This window comes from Vipera ursinii, assembly GCF_947247035.1.
Source record: "Vipera ursinii genome assembly, chromosome: Z".
Taxonomy (NCBI): Eukaryota; Metazoa; Chordata; class Lepidosauria; order Squamata; family Viperidae; genus Vipera; species Vipera ursinii.
Window position 1 is genome coordinate 124,029,445 of NC_139517.1, and position 22,994 is coordinate 124,052,438.

Sequence of the window (22,994 nt, forward strand, 5' to 3'; positions counted from 1 at the left end):
GGATCGGCTTTCAGCCAGTGACATGTTGCAAGTTAGGAAGGTGATGGAGCATGTCTACGAAAAAATAATAAACCTGGACAACGAGTCACAGACGACAAGCTCTTCCAATAACGATAAAGCTGGGGAACCAGAGAAAGAGGAAGACATTGCAGTCTTAGCAGAGGAGAAGATTGAACTCTTGTGTCAAGACCAGGTAGGCCTATCTGGGTTCCTCATAGAAAGAAAAAGGGTGGGGTGCAACTAGGGAAAGTCCAAATCGGCGTTTCCCAACCATGAACAGTTGCAGTTATTATGGACCTTCACTCCCAGAATCAGGAAACACTGGTATAAACGTTCAAAATTTTTCCTGTACAAAAAAAGAAAAAAAAATAGGAAATCAGAATAGTCTGGAGTTCTGTCAATTACATACATGACAAAGGTATAATTATATTCAAAGGTTTTGAATATTGATTCGACAGCTGTTCCCGAAGGGTGCTCCCCAGCCCCAGATAATGAAAAGATACTCCATTAAATCAATTTATCCAGTCTTCAGCCATTTTAAGATGCTGACTGGGGAATTGTGGGAAGCTGAAGTCCATACATCTTTTAACTAGCCACAGTTGAGAAACTCGTGTGTTTAATGGCAAGGCTTCTCCTCAATCCCGTTGCTCAGTAGATTTGTCTCAACTATTAAGTGGGTGGATATGAGTTTGTATTTATTGGCCTGGTATCTTCTGGAAACTTCATTTTTCTAGAATCCATAGATAAGGAGAGTCTTCTCAATAAGGCAAAATTTCCTTGGGCGACAAGCAAGCCATGAAACAGGGTCTCATTGTGAAGGGAATAATTCCAGCCATCTAAATGATCTGGAGATGATTTCAGATCTATGCTTCTAGTCCACAAAATAAGCTGAATTACAGGAAGTCCTCAGCTTAACACTTTATTTAGTGACTGTTCAAAGTTTCAACGGTACTGGAAAAAGTGACTTAGGACCAATTTTCACACTTATGACCATTGCAGCATCCACTTGGTCACATGATCAAAATTCAGATGCTTGGCAACGGACTCCTAGCTCACGTTGATCACGTTTGGTAACTTTCTGACGAGCAAAGTCAACGGAGAAGCCAAGTTCACTTAACCACCCTATCACTAACTTAACTAGTGATTCACTTAGCAACTATGGCAAGACAGGCTGTGAAATGGGACAAAACTCACTTAACAAATGCTTCACTTAGCGACAGAAATTTTGGGCTCATTTTGTGATCATAAGTCGAGGACTATCTATACTTACTTGGAGCGTGGTCCTGAAGCTTGCATTAGCTCCTGGAAGAGAAAGTTGCAAGCTTCTGGCAAAGTTAAGGAGTATACTTCTTCAGCTGGGGCCTAGTTCGTAAATCTAAATTACTATTTTATATGACAGGTTTTGGATCCAAATATGGACCTTCGAACCGTCAAGCATTTCATATGGAAAAGCGGGGGTGACTTAACCCTTCACTACAGACAGAAATCAACGTGAGCCACAGGGTGAAACCTAACTGGTTACCAATTCGAGCTTCCCGTGCTGGATCCAGCTTAGTACTCTGGAAGCCCACTTAACTGCTAAGACCTGACTTTTAATGACTCGGCGCAGACAGAATCTACTTGAAGTGACTAATAAATCTGTAACATATAGATGAAATTGGCGGGACTTAAACTCAAGGTGGTCAGTAGCAAGGTCAAGCAAGAGTGATTTAAGACCTTGACTGGTTCCTATTAAGGTGCCAAAAAAAGATAAGGTGACCCAGCGCAGGTAATCTGTGCAGTTCTCCCATTTATTTCCAAGATGATCATCCTTAATTCACTCGAGCTTGCTATGGAAATTTTTTCAGTCCTGCTCATTCATTTTCAGATTTATTTTAATTTTTTTTTAGAAAAAAAAACCCTGCATGTACTGTATTTTGCTAATACATTCCACGTAGTGAATTTTGACCACTTTGCCAGATAAGTCTACTTACCGTGCAACAGATTTACTCTTTTTGAACAGTTTTTGTAGTCTAGACTGGAGAGGCTAATGCCCAGGCGGATGATTTATCTTTCATCTGTGATTTTTCTAGGAAAATATTTTGATACTGACTCAAGAATCAGTAGGCTGTGTTATTACAGGGGTCAGTTCATTCAGCATCTTTTTAACTAGTTAAAAAAAATATGTAACTTCCGTTGTGCTAGTTCCATAGGATCACATTTGGCAGAAAACCTGTGTGATAACAAACAGGTTTTCCTCAAATTGTTTTATGTGTATTTTTGTTGATGTTATAAGCTGTACACAAGCTGTGCCCAACTTGGCTTTTTATTTTGCACTGTTTCTAAAAAAAAATATTGACAGGTCTTTCATATTTGATTTGTACCTCAGCAGTCTAATTTATTGCAGAGGATGGGAGGAAGCAGCCCAATGGCTAAGCAAGAAAAACTAGATTTGTTTTAATTGTTAACAGAAGTATTCTGAGAATAGTGTAATAAGAGTTTTGATTTGAAACAGAAGCACAAACGCCTTTTTAAAACACAGTCTGATAAACCTGGATTCTTTCTTTCCCTTTCCTCCTGAAATTAACACTCTTTCCTTCCCGATGACTGTTGGATTTAGACCACACTGATAAGATATTGAAGATTTGTTCAAACTGTAGGGGCATAAGGAAGAAAACTTTTGTTTTTGTAGCATGGAAGGCGCTTGTGCACTCCACACACAAAGTAGAGAGGAGCAAGGAGTGAACATTTGATCTAACAGTCCCATTGGGGCTGGACATGAATTATTCGAACCAGTAACAACAATATAGGATCTGTTTTTATTGACTAATAGTAGGATATCTTTTGAGTTATTCAATTGTCTTTCTGAGTGTTTTCCTTTCAGAACAATAATTTTTCTACTGACTGTTGCAGGGGAAATAGCTTTCAGGTATTTTTTTTTCATTTATATTGTGTGGTGTGCAACCACATATTTATTTACAGATCTTGCAAGGTTGTGTGACTGTGGTGCTGCGGCTCGACATGTTTGGATTGGCAACCTGTCATAGTTGAACGTAGGTCTGGTTCAAAAGGATGCCTGCACAGGTCTTTCATACCTTGAAGCCTCTTAACTTTGTGTAAATTTCATCTTTATGTACAGAAGTATAGTTTGCTGCATCTGTGCAACATTGCAGTTGAGTGAAGTAGGTTAATTCATTGATTAAAATTAACTGTAACTTATCCTGGATTATAATCCTTAAAAGACTGTAATTCAAATTTTGTACCCTCCATATCGCCACCAAAAGTAAGTTTAACTCTGTTCTCCTATTTTATTTTTTAAATTAGCCAAGATTTAATTTTACTTTCTATACCCAGATGGAACCGTTTCAAGAAAGATTAGCAGATGGCCTGCCAATGCCAAAAGAACAAATATGTACATCACAATTGTATAGAAATTAAAAAAAAACTTTAGCTTAAAATTTTAAGCTGTTTTGAGTGTTTTCTTTTAAAGGTGCAGTGTTGGTTTCACTGTTCCAAAAAGCAGAATATAAGATTTGCTATATGAAAATGTTTTGAACTTGCCGTGTAACAAGAAGTATTCATTGGGTGTGGGAGATATATATAATCTGGTACATTTTTAAGAACATTCCACATTTTCATGAAAGTAACTCCTCAGGGCATGTTACAAAATTGGGCTCTGCTGCTTTATTCAATTAAAATGTAGTGCAAAGTACAACATGAGCAGGAGACAATGGCTGTTAATTCTTGAGATTTCATCTTCCTGGCAGAACCCCCTAAGGAAATGTTGGGAGCTCTTAAGCGCAGGATGTTTGTAAAACAGCCTTACGAGAGAAAAGAAACTAATAGGCATGTGCTTCATAGTGTGTGAACCGCATTCACGCTATTCACACAGAACACAGTGTTACTGCTGCCAGTTGGTCTCTGGGCAAAACTGCTCCTTGATTTAAAAAGCTGCAAATGGCAGGAGGGCAGAACAGTTGAAGAACCAGCTCCCCACACGTCTCCACATAGATTAAGGTGAGGTTTTTTAACTCCCCCAAATCCCCAGCCAATGTGCTAGGAGTCTGCATATCCTAAAGCTGTTGACATTGAGAAATGCTGGTCTGTGCTATTCATCAGTTGGTGGGACTTTGGGGTAGGAATTTTAGCATGTCTCTCCTGGGCAACTCGGTTTAAGCAAATGGTACTTTATTTTGCTCAGCTTGCCTTTATACGGGCTTCCTGACTCAGGATTGGTTTCACAACAAATTTTAAACAATACACATTCCACTGTAAATCACTGCAAGACTTTAGTAGCTGACAGCCTGCCAAGTTAAAAGAAATTCTAAAAACAATAGAACAAACTTTTTCAATCTTTAAAAGTAAGTTAAGTGAAATTTAGAAACAACCAACAGAAAATGATTGTTGAAAGCCCATCCCCACATTTCTCAATCTCGGCCCCTTTTAAGATGCAGGGACATCCCAGAATTCTCCAGCTGCTCCATGCTGGCTAGGGAATTCTGGGAGCTAAAAAGTCCATAATTCTTAAAAAAGTGGCTCTGAGGTTGAGAAACACTTGATTTAATGTCACCAATTTGCTCCATTCATGCTAGAAGCAATCTTGCTCACTTTCCATATGGGCAGAAAAGAGTGCTTCTACTTTTAAGAGGCATTACAAGATGGTCAGTTATCTGCTTGGTAGCATGCACCTCAAATTATGTATTTAGTGCCATTGTGCTAACCTCTGACTAGACATAGAGTAGCTTGACAGTAATTGATCAGGGCAGTGGCACAGCATGAAGCAACAACTCCTAATTTAGAACAGAAATTTACATTGCTAACATCCTTTGATTCTTCAGCTCCCATTTCAAGAGTTTTTGTGGGGCTGCATGTAAATTTTCTGCAGCAGCAAATAATGATTATAGCTCTCTGGGATGAAATACAAAGCAGAGGTTAGGAGATGTTCCCAGTCCAATGTACCTACACAATGAGATTGTGTTCTTTTACACGTGGACACCTCTCTTGCTGAAATCCAAACCATCCCATTCGTGGGATCTGCTGGGGGCAAGGAGGGCAGCATACTTCTTTGGGTGGGGGGGGTCTTAATTCTGCTCACACTTTTCAGGAAGCCTTGGGTGCAGGTCAGAGGCTCAAATGGATCAAAGACTAAACACGTTGATTTTTTCATATTAACGGGGTAGGAGACAGAAGTAACAATTACATTTGCAACGTGTCCCCCCCCCCAAAAAAATCCCCAACCCCTCAGCTTAAAAGCTTTACCTTAAGGCAGGGATGAGCATCCATAACAACTTTACAACGTGTGCAGTTCCCAGAATCCCCAAGTCAGGTGGCTCAGGAATTCAGGAAGTTGAAGTCCACACCTATCGTCAGTAAGGCAGGAGTGGGCAACTATGGCGACTTTTATGACAGGTGGAATTCAACTCCCAGAATTCCTGAGCCAGCTAGCTCAGGAATTCTGGGACTTGAAGTATAAGGATTTTTCCTGCATTTTTTTACCAACTGCCACTTGGCAACAAATGCTTCCAGCATGTCTTGCTCCTTCCCTGCCAACTCTTGATAGCGATGGGGAGAACGGCGGGGGGGAGGGGGGGATTTGGGAAGGAAATATAGAACAAAATAGGTACACTAAGCCAGCTATACCTCTTTTTAAGATTTAAAAACTCAGAACAGTCTCAAAAGCCCCCACAAATTCCAACCTGCCCCCTCTGGTAATGCTATAATGCAATCGGTAGGGATCCTTCCTTTTTTAAAAAATGTATGAGCAGCTAGAGAAAAGAGGCTTTTTTTATAAAAAAAAATAACCATCTGTTTCTCAACTCCAATCATTAGTGTTATTACCACTAAGTAGAATTAACATGGGAATACGTGCCCCAGAGTCAACCGACTGCTGCTATCCGGGAGGGGGGGGGGTGTACAATAGTGCGACTGAAGGAAGCTGAATTCTACTGCCGTTCAAGAAACTAATCAGACGTTTCTGCAGCACATAAAACCAGGGCTTTCTGGTGCCAAAAGCTTCAAAGCCCAAAGGTGAAATATGTCCTCTGAAGGGCTAGGCCCTTTTGGTTTCATCCATCAATTCCTGGGCACCTTTCTCGCTGCTGTCTGTTTTGGGTAGCATGGGGGTCTCCACCCCACTGTGGTGTCCGACAGTTTCTTGAACCTCGGCATCCAGTTCAGATGGTGAGTTTGGAGACGTGTCCATAGGAAGGGGTGGCAGAGGAGACACACAAGGCTTCCCCTCGAGTAGTTCGGGAGAGCTCTCGTCTGCTTGAAGAGATACCGATTCTTCCGAGAATGGAAGAGAGGCCTGGTCTTTAAAAAAAAAAAAAAGAAGAAGACATGTTTTTAGTACAGGAAGTCCTCGACTTACAACAGTTCATTTAGTGACTGAAGTTACAGTGGCACTGAAAAAAGTGACTTACGACCATTTTTCACACTTGCAATCGGTTGCAACAACCCCATGGGCCACATGATCAAAATGCAGATGTTTGGTTTCTCTCTCCCTCTCTCTCTCTCTCTCTCTCACACACACACACACACACACACAAATAGGAAGCAACTCATTTAGCTACTGCTTTCCTTAACAAGAGAAATAGTGGTCCCAACTGTGGACACAAGTCGAGGACTACCTATATATGGTAGTATGTTGAAATCCTAATTCTCTTTAACTGGATTTATTTATTTCCTGGTGATTTGTCATTATTTGAGTTTACACCACTCTAATCACACAATTCCCCCACATCGTTTTCACCATGTTATGAACCGTAGGTGAGATAACAGCGGAGATAACAGCAGAAATAACGAATAAATCACCACACGGGCCATCCTCCCTTTTATTATCTTTTTTGATCCCAGCAGCCAAATGGCTTTCAGCTCTACCTACCAAAAGATGAATGAGTTTCGCTGTAGGTCGATAAAGTGCCAGAAGGTTCCAGAACATCTGATAAAGTGAAAGGAGGAGAAGAAGGCACGTGGGCTGTTTTTACTAAATCGATTAATTCGGGAAAAGAAGCTCCGGACATATCGATAAAACCTGCAGGGAGAAGAAAAGACAAAAGGACAAAAGCTGGCTGGAGAAGTCTTAAAAAAATTGCCAAGGTTGTGGACCCCTGACCTAAAAAGCACCAAAACAATTTTAAACAGCAGAGACAACATTCTGTCTTCCTCTTGGATGCAACGGCACTGGACGTCAGGGAGGCCTAGGGCAGCACCTTTTGTTTCTTTTGACTTTACAAATCGGTGTGGGCCATCCCGGTTTAGCATACTCAAGACGGTGTGCAAGTACGAGTGACTTTTAAGAGTCTTCTGGAACCATGCTACCCTTGGTATGCCAAAACAAAGAGCAAATAGGACTGATTTCATACACCTCAGCCCCGGGTGGAAGAGGCTAGAAAATTCTCAGCTGTTGCGCAAGGGGGATGCTTGTGAAGAGGCACATCACTGCAAAGAAAAAGAACCGCAAGGATCTGAAAGCCTGACCAAATGTTCCCGTTGCATCTTGCACACTTAACTCGTTCTCCACAAGGAAAATAACATCTGTCTAGTCAGAGGCCAACAAATTCAACTCGTATGTGCATTTACAGAAGTTGCCCTGATGTGAAGTAACTTCTCAAGTACTTTGCCCAACCAGATACCCCTTTATTTTTATTTATTTTATTTTTTTATTTTTATTATATTTGTATACCGCCCTTCTCCCGAAGGACTCAGGGCGGTGAACAGGGCAATACATGTTAAAAAACAAGAATACAAAAGTTTAAAAAAGATTAAACAAGATGCCCAAAAACTATAACAATAAGTTAAGTTAAAATACATAAAAAACAATAAAACCCAAACCCATCACCCATCAGGCCAGGCCGGCTTGTTCGAACAGGTAAGTTTTTAGATCGCGCCGGAAGGAGCGAAGGTCGGGCGCCATCCGGAGCTCAACCGGAAGACGGTTCCATAAATCCGGCGCACCCACAGAGAACGCCCTCCCCCTGGGGGCCACCAGTTGACATTCTTTGACCGGTGGCACCCTGAGGAGGCCCTCTGTGGGAGCGTACTGGGCAGAGGGAAGTTGATGCCGGCCGCAGGTGCTCCCTGAGGTCTTCCGGACCCATGCCATGAAGGGCTTTGAGATGCTGGCCAGCAATTCCCACTAAAGTCAGCATGGATGGGGAAATAAAAAAAAGGAGAGGTATTGAATTACCTGGATCCATGACTCGCTGAAGAGGAGGAGGAGGAGGAGCGGAGAGGTGCAGGGAATTTTCTAATGAATAGGGGGTCACACTTTGACCGGAGATGTAATCCAAACTCTCCGTTTCTTCAGTCTTTAGGTTAGGTGCCATCAAGGAAGCCTAAAATAAATAAAAGAATCCATTTTGAGTGCCTGTGAGATGACCTTAACCCCCACTGCAATTTAGATGCCTCCTAGTAAGGTTCTCTGCTGAACAACAGAGGTGGATGGCTGAGTTCCCACATTACTCTAAATTATAAAGTAGTGTTTTTTTTCCGGTTCAGTTTGGCCAATCAAGTGCATTATTGAATAAATTGTTTTTTTCCTAGCTGGAGGTAAGATGCCGTTTTAGCATGTTTTTTCCCCCTCACAGCCAAAGGTCCAGGAAGCATGGCAGTAATGCAAGTAATGTTAGAGGGACCGGACCAGAACAGCAATAGCAATAGCATTTAAACTTATATACTGCTTCACACTGCTTTACAGCCCTCTCTAAGCAGTTTAGAGTCAGTCTGTTGCCCCCAGCAATCTGGGTCCTCATTTTACTGACCTGGGAAGGATGGAAGACTGAGTCAACCTTGAGCTGGTCAAGATCGAACAGCTGGCAGCCGGCAGAGTCAGACTGCAATACTGCATTCTAACCACTGCACCACCATGGCTTTTGGTGATGACACAGAATACAGAATTGGAAGGGATCTTGGAGGTCTTCTAGTCCAATCCCCTGCTCAGGCATAAAACTCTATAATATTTGAAAGAAATGGCTGTCCAATCTCTTCTTAAAATCCTCCAGTGATGGAGCGTCCACAACTTCTGGAGGCAAGTCGTTCCACTGGTTAATTGTTCTCACTGTCAGGAAATTTCTCCTTAATTCTCTCCTTGATTAGTTTCCATCTGTTGCTTCTTGTTCTGCTTTCAGGTGCGTTGGAGAATAAGTTGAACCCCTCTTCTTTTTGGCAACCCCTGAGATATTGGAAGACTGCTATCATGTCCCTCCCTAGTCCTTCTTTTCATTAAACTAGACAGGTCCAGTTCCTGCGACAGTTCATCGTGTGCTTTAGCTTCCAGGCTCCTAATCTTTTTGCTCTTTTCTGCACTCTTCATCATCTCAGTATCTTTTTTGGTATCGCGGTGATCAAAACCGGAGGCAGCATTCCATACGTGGCCTTACCAAAGCCACAGAAAGCACTTCACCGGAATATTTAGACCTCTTGAAATAACACGGGCAAAGCAGGGAAAGTGGTGAACGAAATAAGGTATCAGAAATTTAATGCAACCATCTTATGCCACAATTCTTTCGCTATCGACCGGGAGATCTTAGAGCAGGGGTCTTCAAACTTGGACCTTTTATGACTGGTGGACTTCAACCCCCAGAATTCCTCAGCCAGGCACGCTGGCTGAGGAATTCTGGGAGTTGAAGTCCACCAGTCGTAAAAGGGCCAAGTTTGAAGACCCCTGTCTTAGAGGCTGCTAAAAAAAATCCATACCTCCATGTAGCCGTTAGCCGGGGATTCGGGAGGGGCGTCTTCAGAGGGCAAAGGAGGAGAGGCACCGGTTTTGGTTGCTCTCTTTAAGGCAGCAGCCTGAGTGGGAATTCGGTGTAGGTAGCCGTATCCAATGCCGCATCCTAGGCTGCACAAGAAAGCAAGTGTTGTCAGAAGTAGGGTGCAGACATTTTAAAACAATGGGGAAGTTGAAAACAGAAAAACATAACGGGGGAGCTGCCAACATTATTAAGAGGAACTCTGCTCTTTGCATCTTCAAATCTGCATTAGTTTATCAGACTATAAAATACAAAGGGAAATGAAAGTAATGGGAAACTGGGGGAGGGAAAAGGGGGGAAAGTGTGGGGCAGAAGGGGGGAAAAAGAAAAAAAAAAGGCTTTTTAGCACAATGGAAAATAATACTAACAGGCTCAACTTTTTTTACTTTTACACCATAATATGTACAGATAGTCCTTGACTTACAACAGTTCATTTAGCGACCGTTCAGAGTTACAATGGCACTGAAAAAGTGACTTAGGACCATTTTTTGCACTTACGACCGCTGCAGCATCCCCGTGGTCACGTGAACAAAATTCAGAGGCTTGGCAAACTGACTCACACTTATGACCCTTGCAGATCCCCCTTTTGCGACCTTCTGACAAGCCACCACAGTGGGGAAGCCCGATTCATGTTAGTAGCTCGACAAATGCCATGATTCAACTTAAGAATTGTGGCAAGAAAAGTCGTTAAATGGGGCAAACACCTAACAACAGAAACTTTGGGCTCAATTGTGTGGACGTAGGTCAAGGACTACCTGTCATTTGTACAACAACAACAACAAACCTATCTAATCAGCAAAACCAAAATCAAAGTTTTATTTCCCCCCCCCCGCCCCCAATCACAAGCACAAAATCCAGAAGCGTTTCCAAATGAAAACAAAACTTAGATATGTTCTTTTCTTTGAATAAAGTAATCTCTACTTTTTCCCCTTGCGGTGGGAAATAATACACAAAGTCAACACAAAGTCAACACAAAGCACTGTTAAGGCTTTGCCCCGCAGACTCTAGCTAAAAAAAAAAAGTAAAGCCTCTCCTTAATCTTTGTAGGAAAAAAGGGGGGGGGGGCTGAAGAACTGCCCTCCCCAACCACAGCAAATTGGAGAACCCAATTTCTGAAGGGACTGGGGGGGAGGGGAGGAGGAGGGCAGAGCAGCCCCTCAAGAGACTGCAGTGACATTTCTATCTTCCAATATCCATCTATTTAGCAGCTATTCTTCTTAGGCCTGTTTACATCTTTGGGCCTCTACACAGCTCTGTACCACTAAAATCAGTCTGTGTGAATTACTTACAAGTAGTCCTCGGCATACAACCGTAATGAAGCCTGCCCACCACAGTCATAATATACTGAAACGGCCGTGAAATGAGTCAGTCTCTGAGTTTATGATTTACTTAATTTATTTTGCAGCAGCAGTTGTTAAGTGAATGCAGCAGTCATCATACAAATGCCACACTTGTTAAAATGAACGGCGTAGCCGTTAAGCCATTGTTTCCTATGGCACACTTTTGCTGAAAACTCAGAAGTTAACTTCCAGTTTTCGGCAAAGCTGTCACGGGACTACAGAACGCTGCAAGCAGACATAAATGACCGGTTAGAAGTTAAGGACTATCTGCATTTCCTGATTCTCCCATGTTATATTTCTACGTGAGAGTAAAAAAAACAAGTTATTTTCTAATAGGCCATAAAGCATCCAGCTACCAGCAGGAGATAAGAGATTCTGTCTATGCATGGCATATCTATTAAAGCAGGGGTCTTCAAACCTGGCCCTTTTATGACTTGTGGACTTCAACTCCCAGAATCCCTCAGCCAGGCACGTATGCCTGGCTGAGGAATTCTGGGAGTCAAAGTCCACAAGTCATAAAAGGGCCAAGTTTGAAGACCCCTGTATGAAAGTACTGTGGTGATGTCAAGAAGGAAGAGTGGAATGGAAGAGTGTCGTGGTGATTTTTCTGTGTACTCAAAATAAGACTGTAAGGGGAAAACCCTCCAACTCAAAACTCTCAATTCCACGCCAAAGCTAACTTCACGGATTATTCCCAAAATGTATCACGACCGTTGCAGCATCCTCATGACCACGTGATCAAAACTCGGACGCTTCTCAACTGACACCTATTTATGACGGTTGCAGTGTCCTGGAGTCGTGCGATCCCCTTTTGCGACCTTCAAACGGGCAAAGTCAATGGGGAGGCCAGATTCACTTAACAGCTTAAGTGTTTAACCGCAGTGATTCACTTAACAAGAATTGTGGCAAGAAAGGTCGTAAAACAGAGCACAACTCACTTAACTGCCTTGGTTAGCCACAGAAGTCTGGGCTCAATTGTGGTTGCGAGTCGAGGACTACCTGTACCAAGGTATCTTATCATTGGACCCAGGATGCTTTAAGGATGATAAAAAAAAACCAAGATCCAGTATGCACTAGAAGGCCAAGCGTCAGCCTGGTCTTGCCTGCCTCTCATTCTCATACCTCACGGTTTCTAAACTCATACCTTCCTTCTCCACCCCAGGCTCCGTTGGGGGTTACAAAAACCTCTCGGCAGGCATCCATTTCTGTGTTATAGACCACCAGCTTCAGAGGCTTTCCCTCATGAGAATCGATCAGGGAGAAGAAATCTTCAGACTGAAGAAAGGAGAGATCCATCATTCACTCTGCAGCAACCTGCCACCCTTCCCCCACTTACACCACCACCAGCCATCCAGTTCCTGGAATAAAGGGTTAGGGGAGAGAATTTACAGCCTGTTTGTTCTTTGTTCAGGCAGACCTTAACCCTCAAGCTGGCTTTCCAGCACAATGAAGGAACTACTCAAGATCTTTGCGGGGGCCCTTTCAACTCCATATCTTAAAAAGATTAAATATTTATATTTATATTTATTAAATTTTTATACCGCCCTTCTCCCGAAGGACTCAGGGAGGTGTACAGGGCAATAAATACTAAAAACGAAGTACAAAAGTTAAAAAACAATTAAATATTATGCCCGATATAAACAGTAATTAAAAACCATGTTAAAACCCCAACCCCTTAACCCATCAAACCAGGCTGGATTGCTCAAATAAATAAGTTTTTAAATCACGCCGGAAGGAGCGAAGGTCGGGAGCCATCCGGAGCTCAACCGGCAAGCGGTTCCACAGGTCTGGCGCGCCCACAGAGAAGGCCCTCCCCCTGGGGGACACCAATCGACATTCTCTGATCGGAGGCACCCTGAGGAGGCCCTCTCTGTGGGAGCGCACTGGACGGAGGGAGGTTGACGCCGGCCGCAGGTGTTGCCGTAGGTAATCCGGACCCATGCCATGTAGGGCTTTGTAAGTCATTACCAACACCTTGAATCTCACCCGGAGGGCAACCGGCAGCCAATGCAGCTCGCGGAGCAAAGGTGTAACATGGGAGTATCGGGAGACTCCCAACACAACTCGCGCGGCTGCATTCTGCACCAGTTGGAGCCTCTGAGTGGTCTTCAAGGGCAGCCCCATGTAGAGAGCATTACAGTAGTCCAGACGAGAGGTCACGAGCGCATGAGTGACTGTACGCAAGGCATCCCGGTCCAGATAGGCAACTGGACCAAAGTTTTTTTATTTAAAAAAAAACAGGTGTTTCATTACTCATCCAAGTTTAACTTCTTCACTCAAAATGAGAACCTGGATAGACAAGAGTCAGTCCTTGGAAAGAACCAACTTTGACATACAGACCGTGGGGGGGGGGGGTTCTCCCTAAAATGAAAGGCAACATGTAAATGAAGGTTCAACTACCTCGTGGAGTATCTGATCCGATCCAATTATATAGTCAGAGTGGGGCTTCAGGCCAGCTAATGCTGCCGGAGAAGCTGGCTCCACATCCTAGGCGAGAGAGAAAGACCGTGGTTATGGCTGTGGCCCACATTCAAGAAAGCCAGTGGGAAAAGCATTTTAAGTCAGTGCTTGTTAAACCTTTTTCAGTTTGTCTGTGGGGGCTGTCTCAACTCCTGACAACTACCTGAGCAACTACCCAGCAGTTTTCTTGGCAAGGTTTGGTAAGTGGTTTGCTGTGTTCTTAGGATTAAGAGGAAGGAGCTGGCCCAAGGCTACAAAACTGACCACATCTAAGGTAGGATGAAAATTCACCATTTCCCAGTTTCTAACCTGATTTTATGTATGTACATCCCACCCTTTTTATTTTTGTTAAGTAATTCAAGGTGGCCAACATACGTAATACTCCTTCCCCCATCTATTTTCTTCAAAACCATGTGAGTTGGGCTAAGATGAGTGACTGGCCCAAGGTCACTCAGCTAGCTTCCATGGCTAAGGAGAAATTAAAAATGTCTGTGAAAGGTCCGCCAAATGTCTATAGAGATGGTCAGTCTTCTAGGTCATGGCTACTCCAAAGGTGCTTTTTTTAAGGAGGCAACTGGACTTTTTTCGGGTTTTTTGAAGACATTTGGCTTCTCATCCAAGAACCTTCTTCAGCTCTGACCAGATGGTGGGGAATGGAAGGATTTATACTTATTTTATGCAGACAGCTAGTTATTTGCATCCTTTTAGAGAGTCACTGAGGCCATGTGGAAGTTTACCTATGTCCTCAAGGTTACTGAGTGGTGCAAATGTGTGTGGAGCCTTCTTGGAACGGTATAAATCCTTCCATTCCCCACCATACAATCAGAGCTGAAGAAGCTTCTTGCATGAGAAGTAACATATAACAACAATAAAGTTGGAAGGGACCTTGGAGGTCATCTAGGCCAAACCCCTGCTCAGGCAGGAAACTCAATACCATTTCAGACAAATGGCTGTCCAATTTCATCTTAAAAACTTCCAGTGTTGGAGAACCCACAACTTCTGGAGGCAGGTTGTTCCACTAGTTAATTGTTCTCGCTGTCAGGAAATTTCTCCTTAGTTCTAGGTTGCTTCTCTCCTTGACTAGTTTCCATCCGTTGCTTCTTGTCCTGCCTTCGGGCGCTTTGGAGAATAGGTGGACCCCCCTCTTCTTTGGGGCAGCCCCTGAGATGTTGGAAGACTTCTATCATGTCCCCCCTCGTCCTTCTCTTCATTAAACTAGACATTCCCAATTCCAGCAACCGTTCCCTATGTTTTAGCCTCCAGTCCCGATAATCTTTGTTGCTCTTCTCTGTACCCTTTCTAGAGTCTCAACATCTTTTTCATAATGAGGTGACCAAAATTGGATGCCGTATTCCAAGTGTGGCCTTACCAAGATAAAGTGGTATTAACACTTCACGTGATCTTCACCTGATCTTCAAAGAAAAACAAGAAAAGCCAGTTGCCTCCTGAAAAAGCATCTTTGGGTCACTGTCTGCCCACCACACCCAAGTGTTCCAAGAACATCTCATGAGTTGTGACGTAAGCAGATGGATCAATGTTTTGGGGGAAAAAAAACACTTGTTCCTCATTCTGAATACTGTGGAATGAAAAAGTTCCTTGTGCTTCTATTTTTCATTGAAAAAGTTCCACTCTATATTAAAGATGTGAATTCTAATTAAATATGATTGCGTTCTGTAATAAGCAACAGGTTTTTTTTTCCTCCTGCAAACTGATTTTTCTAATGCAGATTTATACACGGAAATAATTGCAAGAATTGCTTCAAGTTTTTTTTTTTTAAAAAAAAACCTTATTAATAAATAATTTCTAATTCTATCCAAGATAGAGGTGGCAGAACGGAGGGCACAAAAGGGTAGGACACGTGCTTTGACCAAGCACTGCTGTTCCACCTAAACAAAATATCTTCTCCTATAGTGGCCCCCAACCTTTTGGGCACCAGGGACCGGTTCTGTGGAGAAAGATTTTTCCATGGACCAAAGAGGGCGTGGTTTCATGCTGCCTGCATCCCGCGGATGGGGCTTTCCTTCCTTGTGCGGACCGGTTGCTGGCATGCTATGGCCCGGTGCTGGTCTACGGTCCAAGGGTTGGGGACCCTGTTCTAATACACTGAATTTGCAAAGCAAGCAAATTAGTGTGCAGAGTATTCCTAAAAAAGGCAGAGGTTTAAATCAAAAGAGCAAAGGAAACAAAAGGAGAAATTTAAAAAAAATCATATTTCTAAGGTAGTCTTCAACTTATGACCGCAGTGGGGTTCAGAATTTGTTGCCAAGTGATGCAGCTGAATCACATCTATCCTTACAACTTTTCTTACCATGGGCATTAAGTGAATCTGACTCCCCCCACTGCCTTCACTCGTTGGAAAAGCCCCCCTGGCAAGCTTGCAAATGGAGATCAGGTGACCCTGGAACACTGCAATTGTAGCATATCAATGCTAGTTGCCGAGTACTCGAATTTTGATCACGCACGTGAATGCGAAGACGGTGCAAGGTCATGTGAGAACTGGTCGTAAGCACTGACGTACCTTCAAACGGTTGTTAAAACGAGTGGGTCATAAGTCGAGGACTACCTGTAAACATCTAAAGTCGTCTCTGGGTTAAGCTTGTTTCATCGTTAACTTCATGGAAAGTCCCGTGTTTTTTTCCCCCTGGAAGCAATATGGTGTTTTTTTTTCCTTCTTCTGCAGCTTAAACCACTGATTTTCTGCACTGACCTTGCTTAGCCTTCCAGATCAGATTCTAGGAATTCAAGGAGCTGAAGTCCACACAGCTTAGCGACTAAGGTTGGGCAACACTGATCCAGAAGTTGCCGTTGAGACAAAATGGAGAATGGGGGGTAGCTGTGCTCATTTATACCGGTGCTGTGTGAACTGCACCAGTTGCCTTATCCTTTCTGGGTTGCATTCAAAATGGTGGTAGCTGCCTGTAAGTAGCTCTCCGCGGCAGGGGGCCAGGTTATTAGCAGGACCACCTCTCCCCTCAGATCTGGCACTAGAGGCAAGCTACAGACCCCACTCATTAAAGGACCCACCAAGAGAACCTTCTAGAACCTCGTCTCCCACCCCACCCCAGATATTAGCCCCAACCCTGTTGACCTTTGGGCATCCTTGAAGAGTTGGCTAAGTCACCGGGCATGGAGGTCTGAGTGGCTGATGAAACCTCAGACTTTTGATTCGATTATCTTAATAATAATAATAATAATAAAGTTGGAAGGGACCTTGGAGGTCATCTAGTCCAACCCCCTGCTCAGGCAGGAAACTGTATACCATTTCAAACAAATGGTTGTCCAATCTCTTCTTAAAAGTCTCCAGTGTTGGAGCACTCACAACTTCTGGAGGCAGGTTGTTCCACTGGTTAATTGTTCTCACTGTCAGGAAGCTGCTCCTTAGTTCCAGGTTGCTTCTCTCCTTGATTAGTTTCCATCCGTTGCTTCTTGTCCTGCCTTCAGGCACTTTGGAGAATAGCTTGACTCCCTCTTCTTTGTGGCAGCCCCTGAGATATTGGAAGACTGCTATCATGTCCCCCCTCGTCCTTCTCTTCATTAGACGTACCCAATTCCAGCAACCTTATATGTTTTAGCCTTCAGTCCTCTAATCATCTTTGTTGCTCTTCTCTGTACTCTTTCTAGTCTCAACATCTTTTTTACATCGTGGTGACCAAAACTGGATGCAGTATTCCAGGTGTGGCCTTACCAAAGCATTGTAAAGTGGTATTAATACTTCACTTGATCTTGATTCTATCCCTCTGTTAATGCAGCCTAGCACTGTGTTGGCTTTTTTGGCAGCTGCAGCACACTGCTGGCTCATATTGAAGTGATTGTCCACTAGGACTCCGAGATCCCTCTCACAGTTGCTAGTATTGAGCAAGTTACCACCTATACTATATCTGTGCATTTGTTTTTTCCTGCCTAAAGGTAGAACCTTACTTTTTTCACCACTGAATCTCATTTTGTTAGATAGCGCCCAGTGTTCGAGTCTGTCCAGATCCTCCTGCATCTTAAGCCTATCTTCTGGTGTATTGGCTATTCCTGCCAGCTTGGTGCCGTCTGCAAATATTCACTGTCAATTGTCTCGTATCTATGTTGTTCTTTAGCTGACTTTCTTCCTATTGTAGTTAGCTGCCCAGAGTCACTGATAAATTAAACAAGGAGTTAAATAAACTGGTTTCATAGGAACTTAGGAAGCCCTCCTAACCTGTCTAATCAGGTGTACCTGTTGAAGGACTGCCTCTCCTTGGTCCTTCAGAGCGGGAAGGCAGGAGAGATTATGGGTCCCACCCAGATAACTGACGGGATGTAGAAGAGGGGCCTTCTCTGAACTGGCTCCCTCCCTTTGTAACATCATTCCCCAAGTAATAAGGTTGGCCTAATCCTTGTCATTTTTTTAAAAAAAATTTGCAAGGCCCCAAAGGTTGGTTCTCTCAGCGGGTCTGAGGAGCTCAGATTATTTTGGAGCTGTTCAAGTGGCTTGTGTGATTGTGTTTGTCGCCGCCAAAGGCCACAGGGATTTCTGGAATTTTCCTATCGTTGATGTTTAATGCTGTACACCACCTGGAGTCACTGTGAGTGGGGCAGCCATATAAATCTGCCTGTCTGTCTGTGTCCGCCCGCTACTGTCAGTGGGCAGCCAACAAACAACAAAGAAACTCAATGTAAAAAGAATAGAAACTATACCTCCCTACACACACGCACACTCCATGGTGACAAGAAGCAATCAAACCAGCCACTTGAAGAGCTCCATCCCACTCTGGGTTCCCCAGGCCTGTTAGCAAAGGCCACGTCTTCAGGACCTTGCGAGAGTTAAAACGGGATCCAGTCTAATCTCTGCGGGGAGCCACCACGGAGAAGGCCCTTCCTCTGGATCCTGTCAGATTTAGGAGAGGGGACCTGAAACACTCTCTGCATCCCACTCTGGTGGGTCAGGTGGATGAAAGCGGAAAGAGATCGTCCTTCGGATAACCTGCAAATAAACATGCACAGATAAGCTATTCTCTTCTTCCAGCCGTGCTTCTTAGTAACTAAAATCTGATCATCCAGGAGTCAAGATAATCACCAATCAGGACCAGCAATCACGGAAAGCCCAATGCAACCTCCCTTTTCCGGCTTACCAGCACGTGCCAGACGTGTTCATTGGCACCTTGGAAACTGCAGAATCGCACACTGGCCCCTAGCAGGCCCTGCCCTCCCCACATATTGCTGGGGGTGACCTCCACTTCCCGTACTTTCATCGTTTTTATGTTGTAAACTTCCAGTTTCACAGCTTTCTCGACGTTGGCTTTTAGTAGATCTTTCAGAGTGTTGCCTTCTTTATTCTACATGCAGGGAAGGGGAGGAAAAAATGAAGGCCTTGTATCTGGACATGGTAGCAAACACATAAGAGAAAAAAAATGGCTCAGAAGCATCTGGCCAGGACACAGAACATTTCTTCCCCCCCCCCTCTCTCTCTCTCTCTTTCTTTCACTCATTCATTCATTCATTCTAGATGGCCAGACACCCTTCCAGCTCAGTTCTTTCCAAATCTGGAAAGAAATTTAAACTTTAATTTTACTGTTATTGATAGAAAGTAAGTCCCACTCAATCAACTTCCAGAGAAGTAAGTAGACTTAATCACACATTCAGTGACTATTCAAAGTTACAGTGCCACTGGGGGAAAAAAAATATGACACGATCGCTTTTTCACATTAACAACCATGACAGCATCCCCATGGTCGTGTGATCAGAATTCAGGCACTTGGCCACTGGAATATATTTATGACACTTGCACTATCGTGAAGCCATGTGATCACTTCCAGCTGGTTTCTGACAAGCAAAGTCAATGGGGAAAATCAGATTGGCTTAGTGCAGGGGTGTCAAACTGCCGGCCCGCACAGCCGGATGCGTCATGCGAAAGCCACACCCACCCTGTTGCCGGCAATGGCAAAACTCTCCCGATACATTGCGCAACGTCACGTGACGTCGCGAGTTTGACGTGTCTGGCCTAGTGACCGCATGACATCTTCTTAACAATTATAGCGATTTCCTTAACAACTGTGACAAAAAGGTAGTTAAACTGGTCACAACTCACTTAACAACTGCCTTGCTTCAGAGGCTCGGCAACTGGTTCATACTTATGACCGTTGCTGTGTCCCAAGGTCACGTGATCCCCTTTTCGCAATCTTCTGATGAGCAAAGTCAAGGGGGAAGCCAGATTCACTTAATAACCATGCTGCTAACTTAACCACTAGTGGTTCGTTTAAAAACTGTGGCAAGAAAGGTCATAAAAGTGCAAAAAAAAACTCACTTAACAAATATCTCACTTCACAGAAATTGGGGGCTCAATTATTATGGTAAGTTGAGGGCTCACTGTACTCAGATGATAGACTGCCACGTTGGCTAAATGTAAGACCAGCTTGGAAGATGCCAGCCAGCCTTCTTTCTCATCTCTGCAGGCCTTTGTCAAGCAGCTTTTAATCTGTTAATTCTTAACAGAGTCACAGCTGGTCAAATACTGAGAGTTGATTTGGTGACTCAGCATTAAGTCAACACCCTATCATGCCTCCAAAGCTGTGCCAAAACGGGCGTCTTGATGGCACCGAACATGTTTGACACTCAAAAAACTCAAGAGGCTTCAAGCGAAGGTGCCAAGACAACACAAGACAGTTTCTCCTCACCTACCAGGTTGGCATTTCAGTAACTGTTCCAGGCAGCCCTCAACTTACAACCACTCGTTTAGTGACCGTTCAAAGTTACAACAGCACTGGAAAAAAGTGACGTGGCCAGTTTTAACACTTATGACTCTTGCGGCATCAGTCGTGCTTCAGTGGTCCTACCTTGGGGGCTTGGCAACAGGCATGCAGTGTCCTGGGAATGTTATTTGCAGCCTTTCTAGGGAGCTTCTGACAAGCAAAGTTGATGAGAAAATCCAGATTCGCTTAACCATCCCATAACTCCTTTAGCAACTGTTGTGATTAGCTTAACAACTGTGGCAAAAAAAAAGCTTATAAAATGGGACATGACTCGTTTTAACAGCTGCCTTGCTTAGCAATGGAAATTTTGGGCTCGACTGTGGTCATAAGTTGAGGACTACCTGCATTGGAAACTGCTAAAGCTAGAGCTGTCCTCCAAAAAGCCCTTGAAGAGTGTTTGCTACCACTTTTATTAATAGCAATAATAAATTTGTTATTGAGTTTGATTTAAAATTGTTTTTATTGGAAGGCTGTTTGGGGGTTAATCCCAGAAGTTAATTTCTATGGCGTGTTTTTTTAACTCTCTAAGCCAGCGAGAGTTGGTGAGAAAAAACACCAGTAAATAAAATTAATGAAACATATAAAGAAAAGTTACATTAACGATGGGAGAATTTCAGCTCAGCTTCTAGTCCAGACCTTTTACTCATGCAACGATTAAGTCTTCAGAGATAATTGCCAATAAAAAAACTGGGTTTTGCTTTCCAGGAATATATTTTAAAGGCAAAAAAAAAGCTCTCGCCCAATTCAGTTGGATTTCAATTTCAATCAAAGGTAGTCCTCAACTTACGACCACAACTGAGCCAAAAAAAATTAGTGCTAAGGGACTGCAGTTGTTATGTTAGTCACACAATTGTTAAGTGAACCCAGATTCCCTATTGTCAGAAGATCACAAAAGGTGATCACATGACCCTGGGGCACTGCAACCGTCACAAACAGTCAGTTGCCAAGCATCTGAATTTTGGGGATACTGCAACAACTGTAAGTGTGAAAAATGTTCAAAAGTCACTTTTCTTAAGTGCCATTATAACTCTGAACAGTCACTAAATGAACAGTTTTAAGTGGAGGACTACCTGTCATTGCTATGAAGACAAGCACTGCATGGCCTGCATCCAATCCTTGCTCCTTCGTGGGGAAGGGACCAAAAAGCTGCAAGTCCAGTTTTTGCTTTCACGAGTTGCATCTGATGGCGTGAATACTTTTCGGCCTCAAACCCACCAACAGGGAGGAGGAATCAATGAATTCAGACCTTACTAAATCCTACGGTTGCTTGTAAAGCAACTTCTGCACACAGCAGGTCAGTCCAGAACAAGAGTCCAGCTCATCATCTCCAGTACGAGAAATCTGATCTAAAAAAGGAATGTGTTTGATAGATCATCCTTCATGTCATACCCTAAAGCAGGGGTGTCAAACTCAATTTCATTGAGGGCCGTCACCAGGAGAAAATTCTGCCTCTATCAACTCCAGAAAAATTTCTTTTACTCCAGAGGGCTTGGACTGTGCACTTCGATCCCATTCTTTATTCTGAAGGAGATAAAACATCTCACAGAAGATGTTTTGATGTCTTAACACAGGGGTGTCAAACTCAATTTCATTGAGGGCCGCATCAGCATTGCGGTTGCCCTCAGGGGGCCGGGTGGGTATGGCCAGGGTGGGCGTGGCCTACTGGGTGGGCGTGGCTGGAGTGCGTATGGCCTACTGGGTGGGCGTGGCCAGCTCTACATCGTTGGCATCAAGGGTGCTTATGGGGGCCTGGGCAGGAGTGGGACAGATCTGGGGGTCTCTGGCAGAAGGAGGGTCTCTGGGCCAGGGCCAAGGCAGTGGGGGCCGCTCCCTCACTGTTTCCAGGATGGCTTCGCGGGCCACATGAAACCACTTTGCGGGCCAGATCCGGCCCCGGGCCTTGACATGTCTGCCCTAAAGCAGGGATGAGGAACTATGGCCCATTTTATGACTTGAGGCTCAGGAATTCTGAGAATTGAAGTCCACAAGCCATAAAGAGGCCATAGTTCCCCACCTCTGCCCGAAAGCCACTTGCTAAATTCCCGAGATGCAGTTGAATTGGTGGTATAGAGTAAGAGGCAGACTGCACTTACCAAGGCTGCAATTTGGCCCAAGGACCTACTTTACAATATTTATATATCCCTTCATTCCATATCAGATTTACCATTTGCATTCATGGTGCGCTTTACACAACCATACATCAATATGGTTAGAATAGAGTAACAGAAGAACAGAGTTAGAAGGGACCTTGGAGGTCATCTAGTCCAACCCCCTGATCAGGTAGGAAACGCTATACCATTTCAGATAAATGGTTATCTAATATTGTAACAGTGTTAAACAGGACAAATTTTCATGCAGGTAAAGAAAGGGGAATAAGAGTGGCTATAGGATCATCCAGTATATCTATTAATCTATTCTAATTCTATCTGATTAAATGTTATGCTGGAATGGGCTATAATTTATTGATTACTTTTGCAGACCTAAATAGAGCTGATAGAGCTTCAGAGAACTGGGCAAAATGGTTCTTCAGATTATCAAGATGCCGAAACATAAAACTAATCAGCAACCTTTAAAGTAAAAAAAACAACTTATAGAATAGTTAACAAGTGCTAGGTTTGGGCCCCTATGTGCTCCAAAACAGAGAAAAGCTCCACTGGTTTAATTAAAAGTTAGATGGGAACCTGACAGTGCTCTAACTTGAAAAATGTATAAAAGCCAAACAACAGAATCTTGATCAGGTAGAACTT

At 43.6% G+C, this 22,994-nt stretch overlaps 2 protein-coding genes across 4 annotated transcripts in view; one reads left to right on the top strand and one right to left on the bottom strand.

Annotated features, from left to right (window-relative positions):
* WDR48 (WD repeat domain 48) overlaps window positions 1-3,437 on the top strand; it is a 31,316-nt gene extending 27,879 nt beyond the window's left edge. Inside the window, exons 18-19 of the mRNA XM_083377006.1 lie at window positions 1-193; window positions 1,400-3,437. Of these exons, the coding sequence (XP_083233132.1) occupies window positions 1-193; window positions 1,400-1,495 (289 nt within the window). The 3' untranslated portion in view covers window positions 1,496-3,437. The remainder of the gene's footprint in view (window positions 194-1,399) is intronic.
* GORASP1 (golgi reassembly stacking protein 1) overlaps window positions 171-22,994 on the bottom strand; it is a 27,854-nt gene continuing 5,030 nt past the window's right edge. The window contains exons 3-10 of one of the 3 annotated variants that reach the window (XM_083377008.1): window positions 18,631-18,834; window positions 13,472-13,558; window positions 12,216-12,346; window positions 9,676-9,820; window positions 8,168-8,315; window positions 6,863-7,012; window positions 6,067-6,291; window positions 171-346 (exon numbers count right to left, since the gene is read on the bottom strand). In XM_083377008.1, the coding sequence (XP_083233134.1) occupies window positions 312-346; window positions 6,067-6,291; window positions 6,863-7,012; window positions 8,168-8,315; window positions 9,676-9,820; window positions 12,216-12,346; window positions 13,472-13,558; window positions 18,631-18,834 (1,125 nt within the window). In that variant the 3' untranslated portion in view covers window positions 171-311. Of the gene's footprint in view, window positions 347-4,146; window positions 6,292-6,862; window positions 7,013-8,167; window positions 8,316-9,675; window positions 9,821-12,215; window positions 12,347-13,471; window positions 13,559-16,850; window positions 17,186-18,630; window positions 18,835-22,994 lie in introns of those variants that run through there. The other 2 variants (XM_083377007.1, XM_083377009.1) reach the window with 2 other exon arrangements.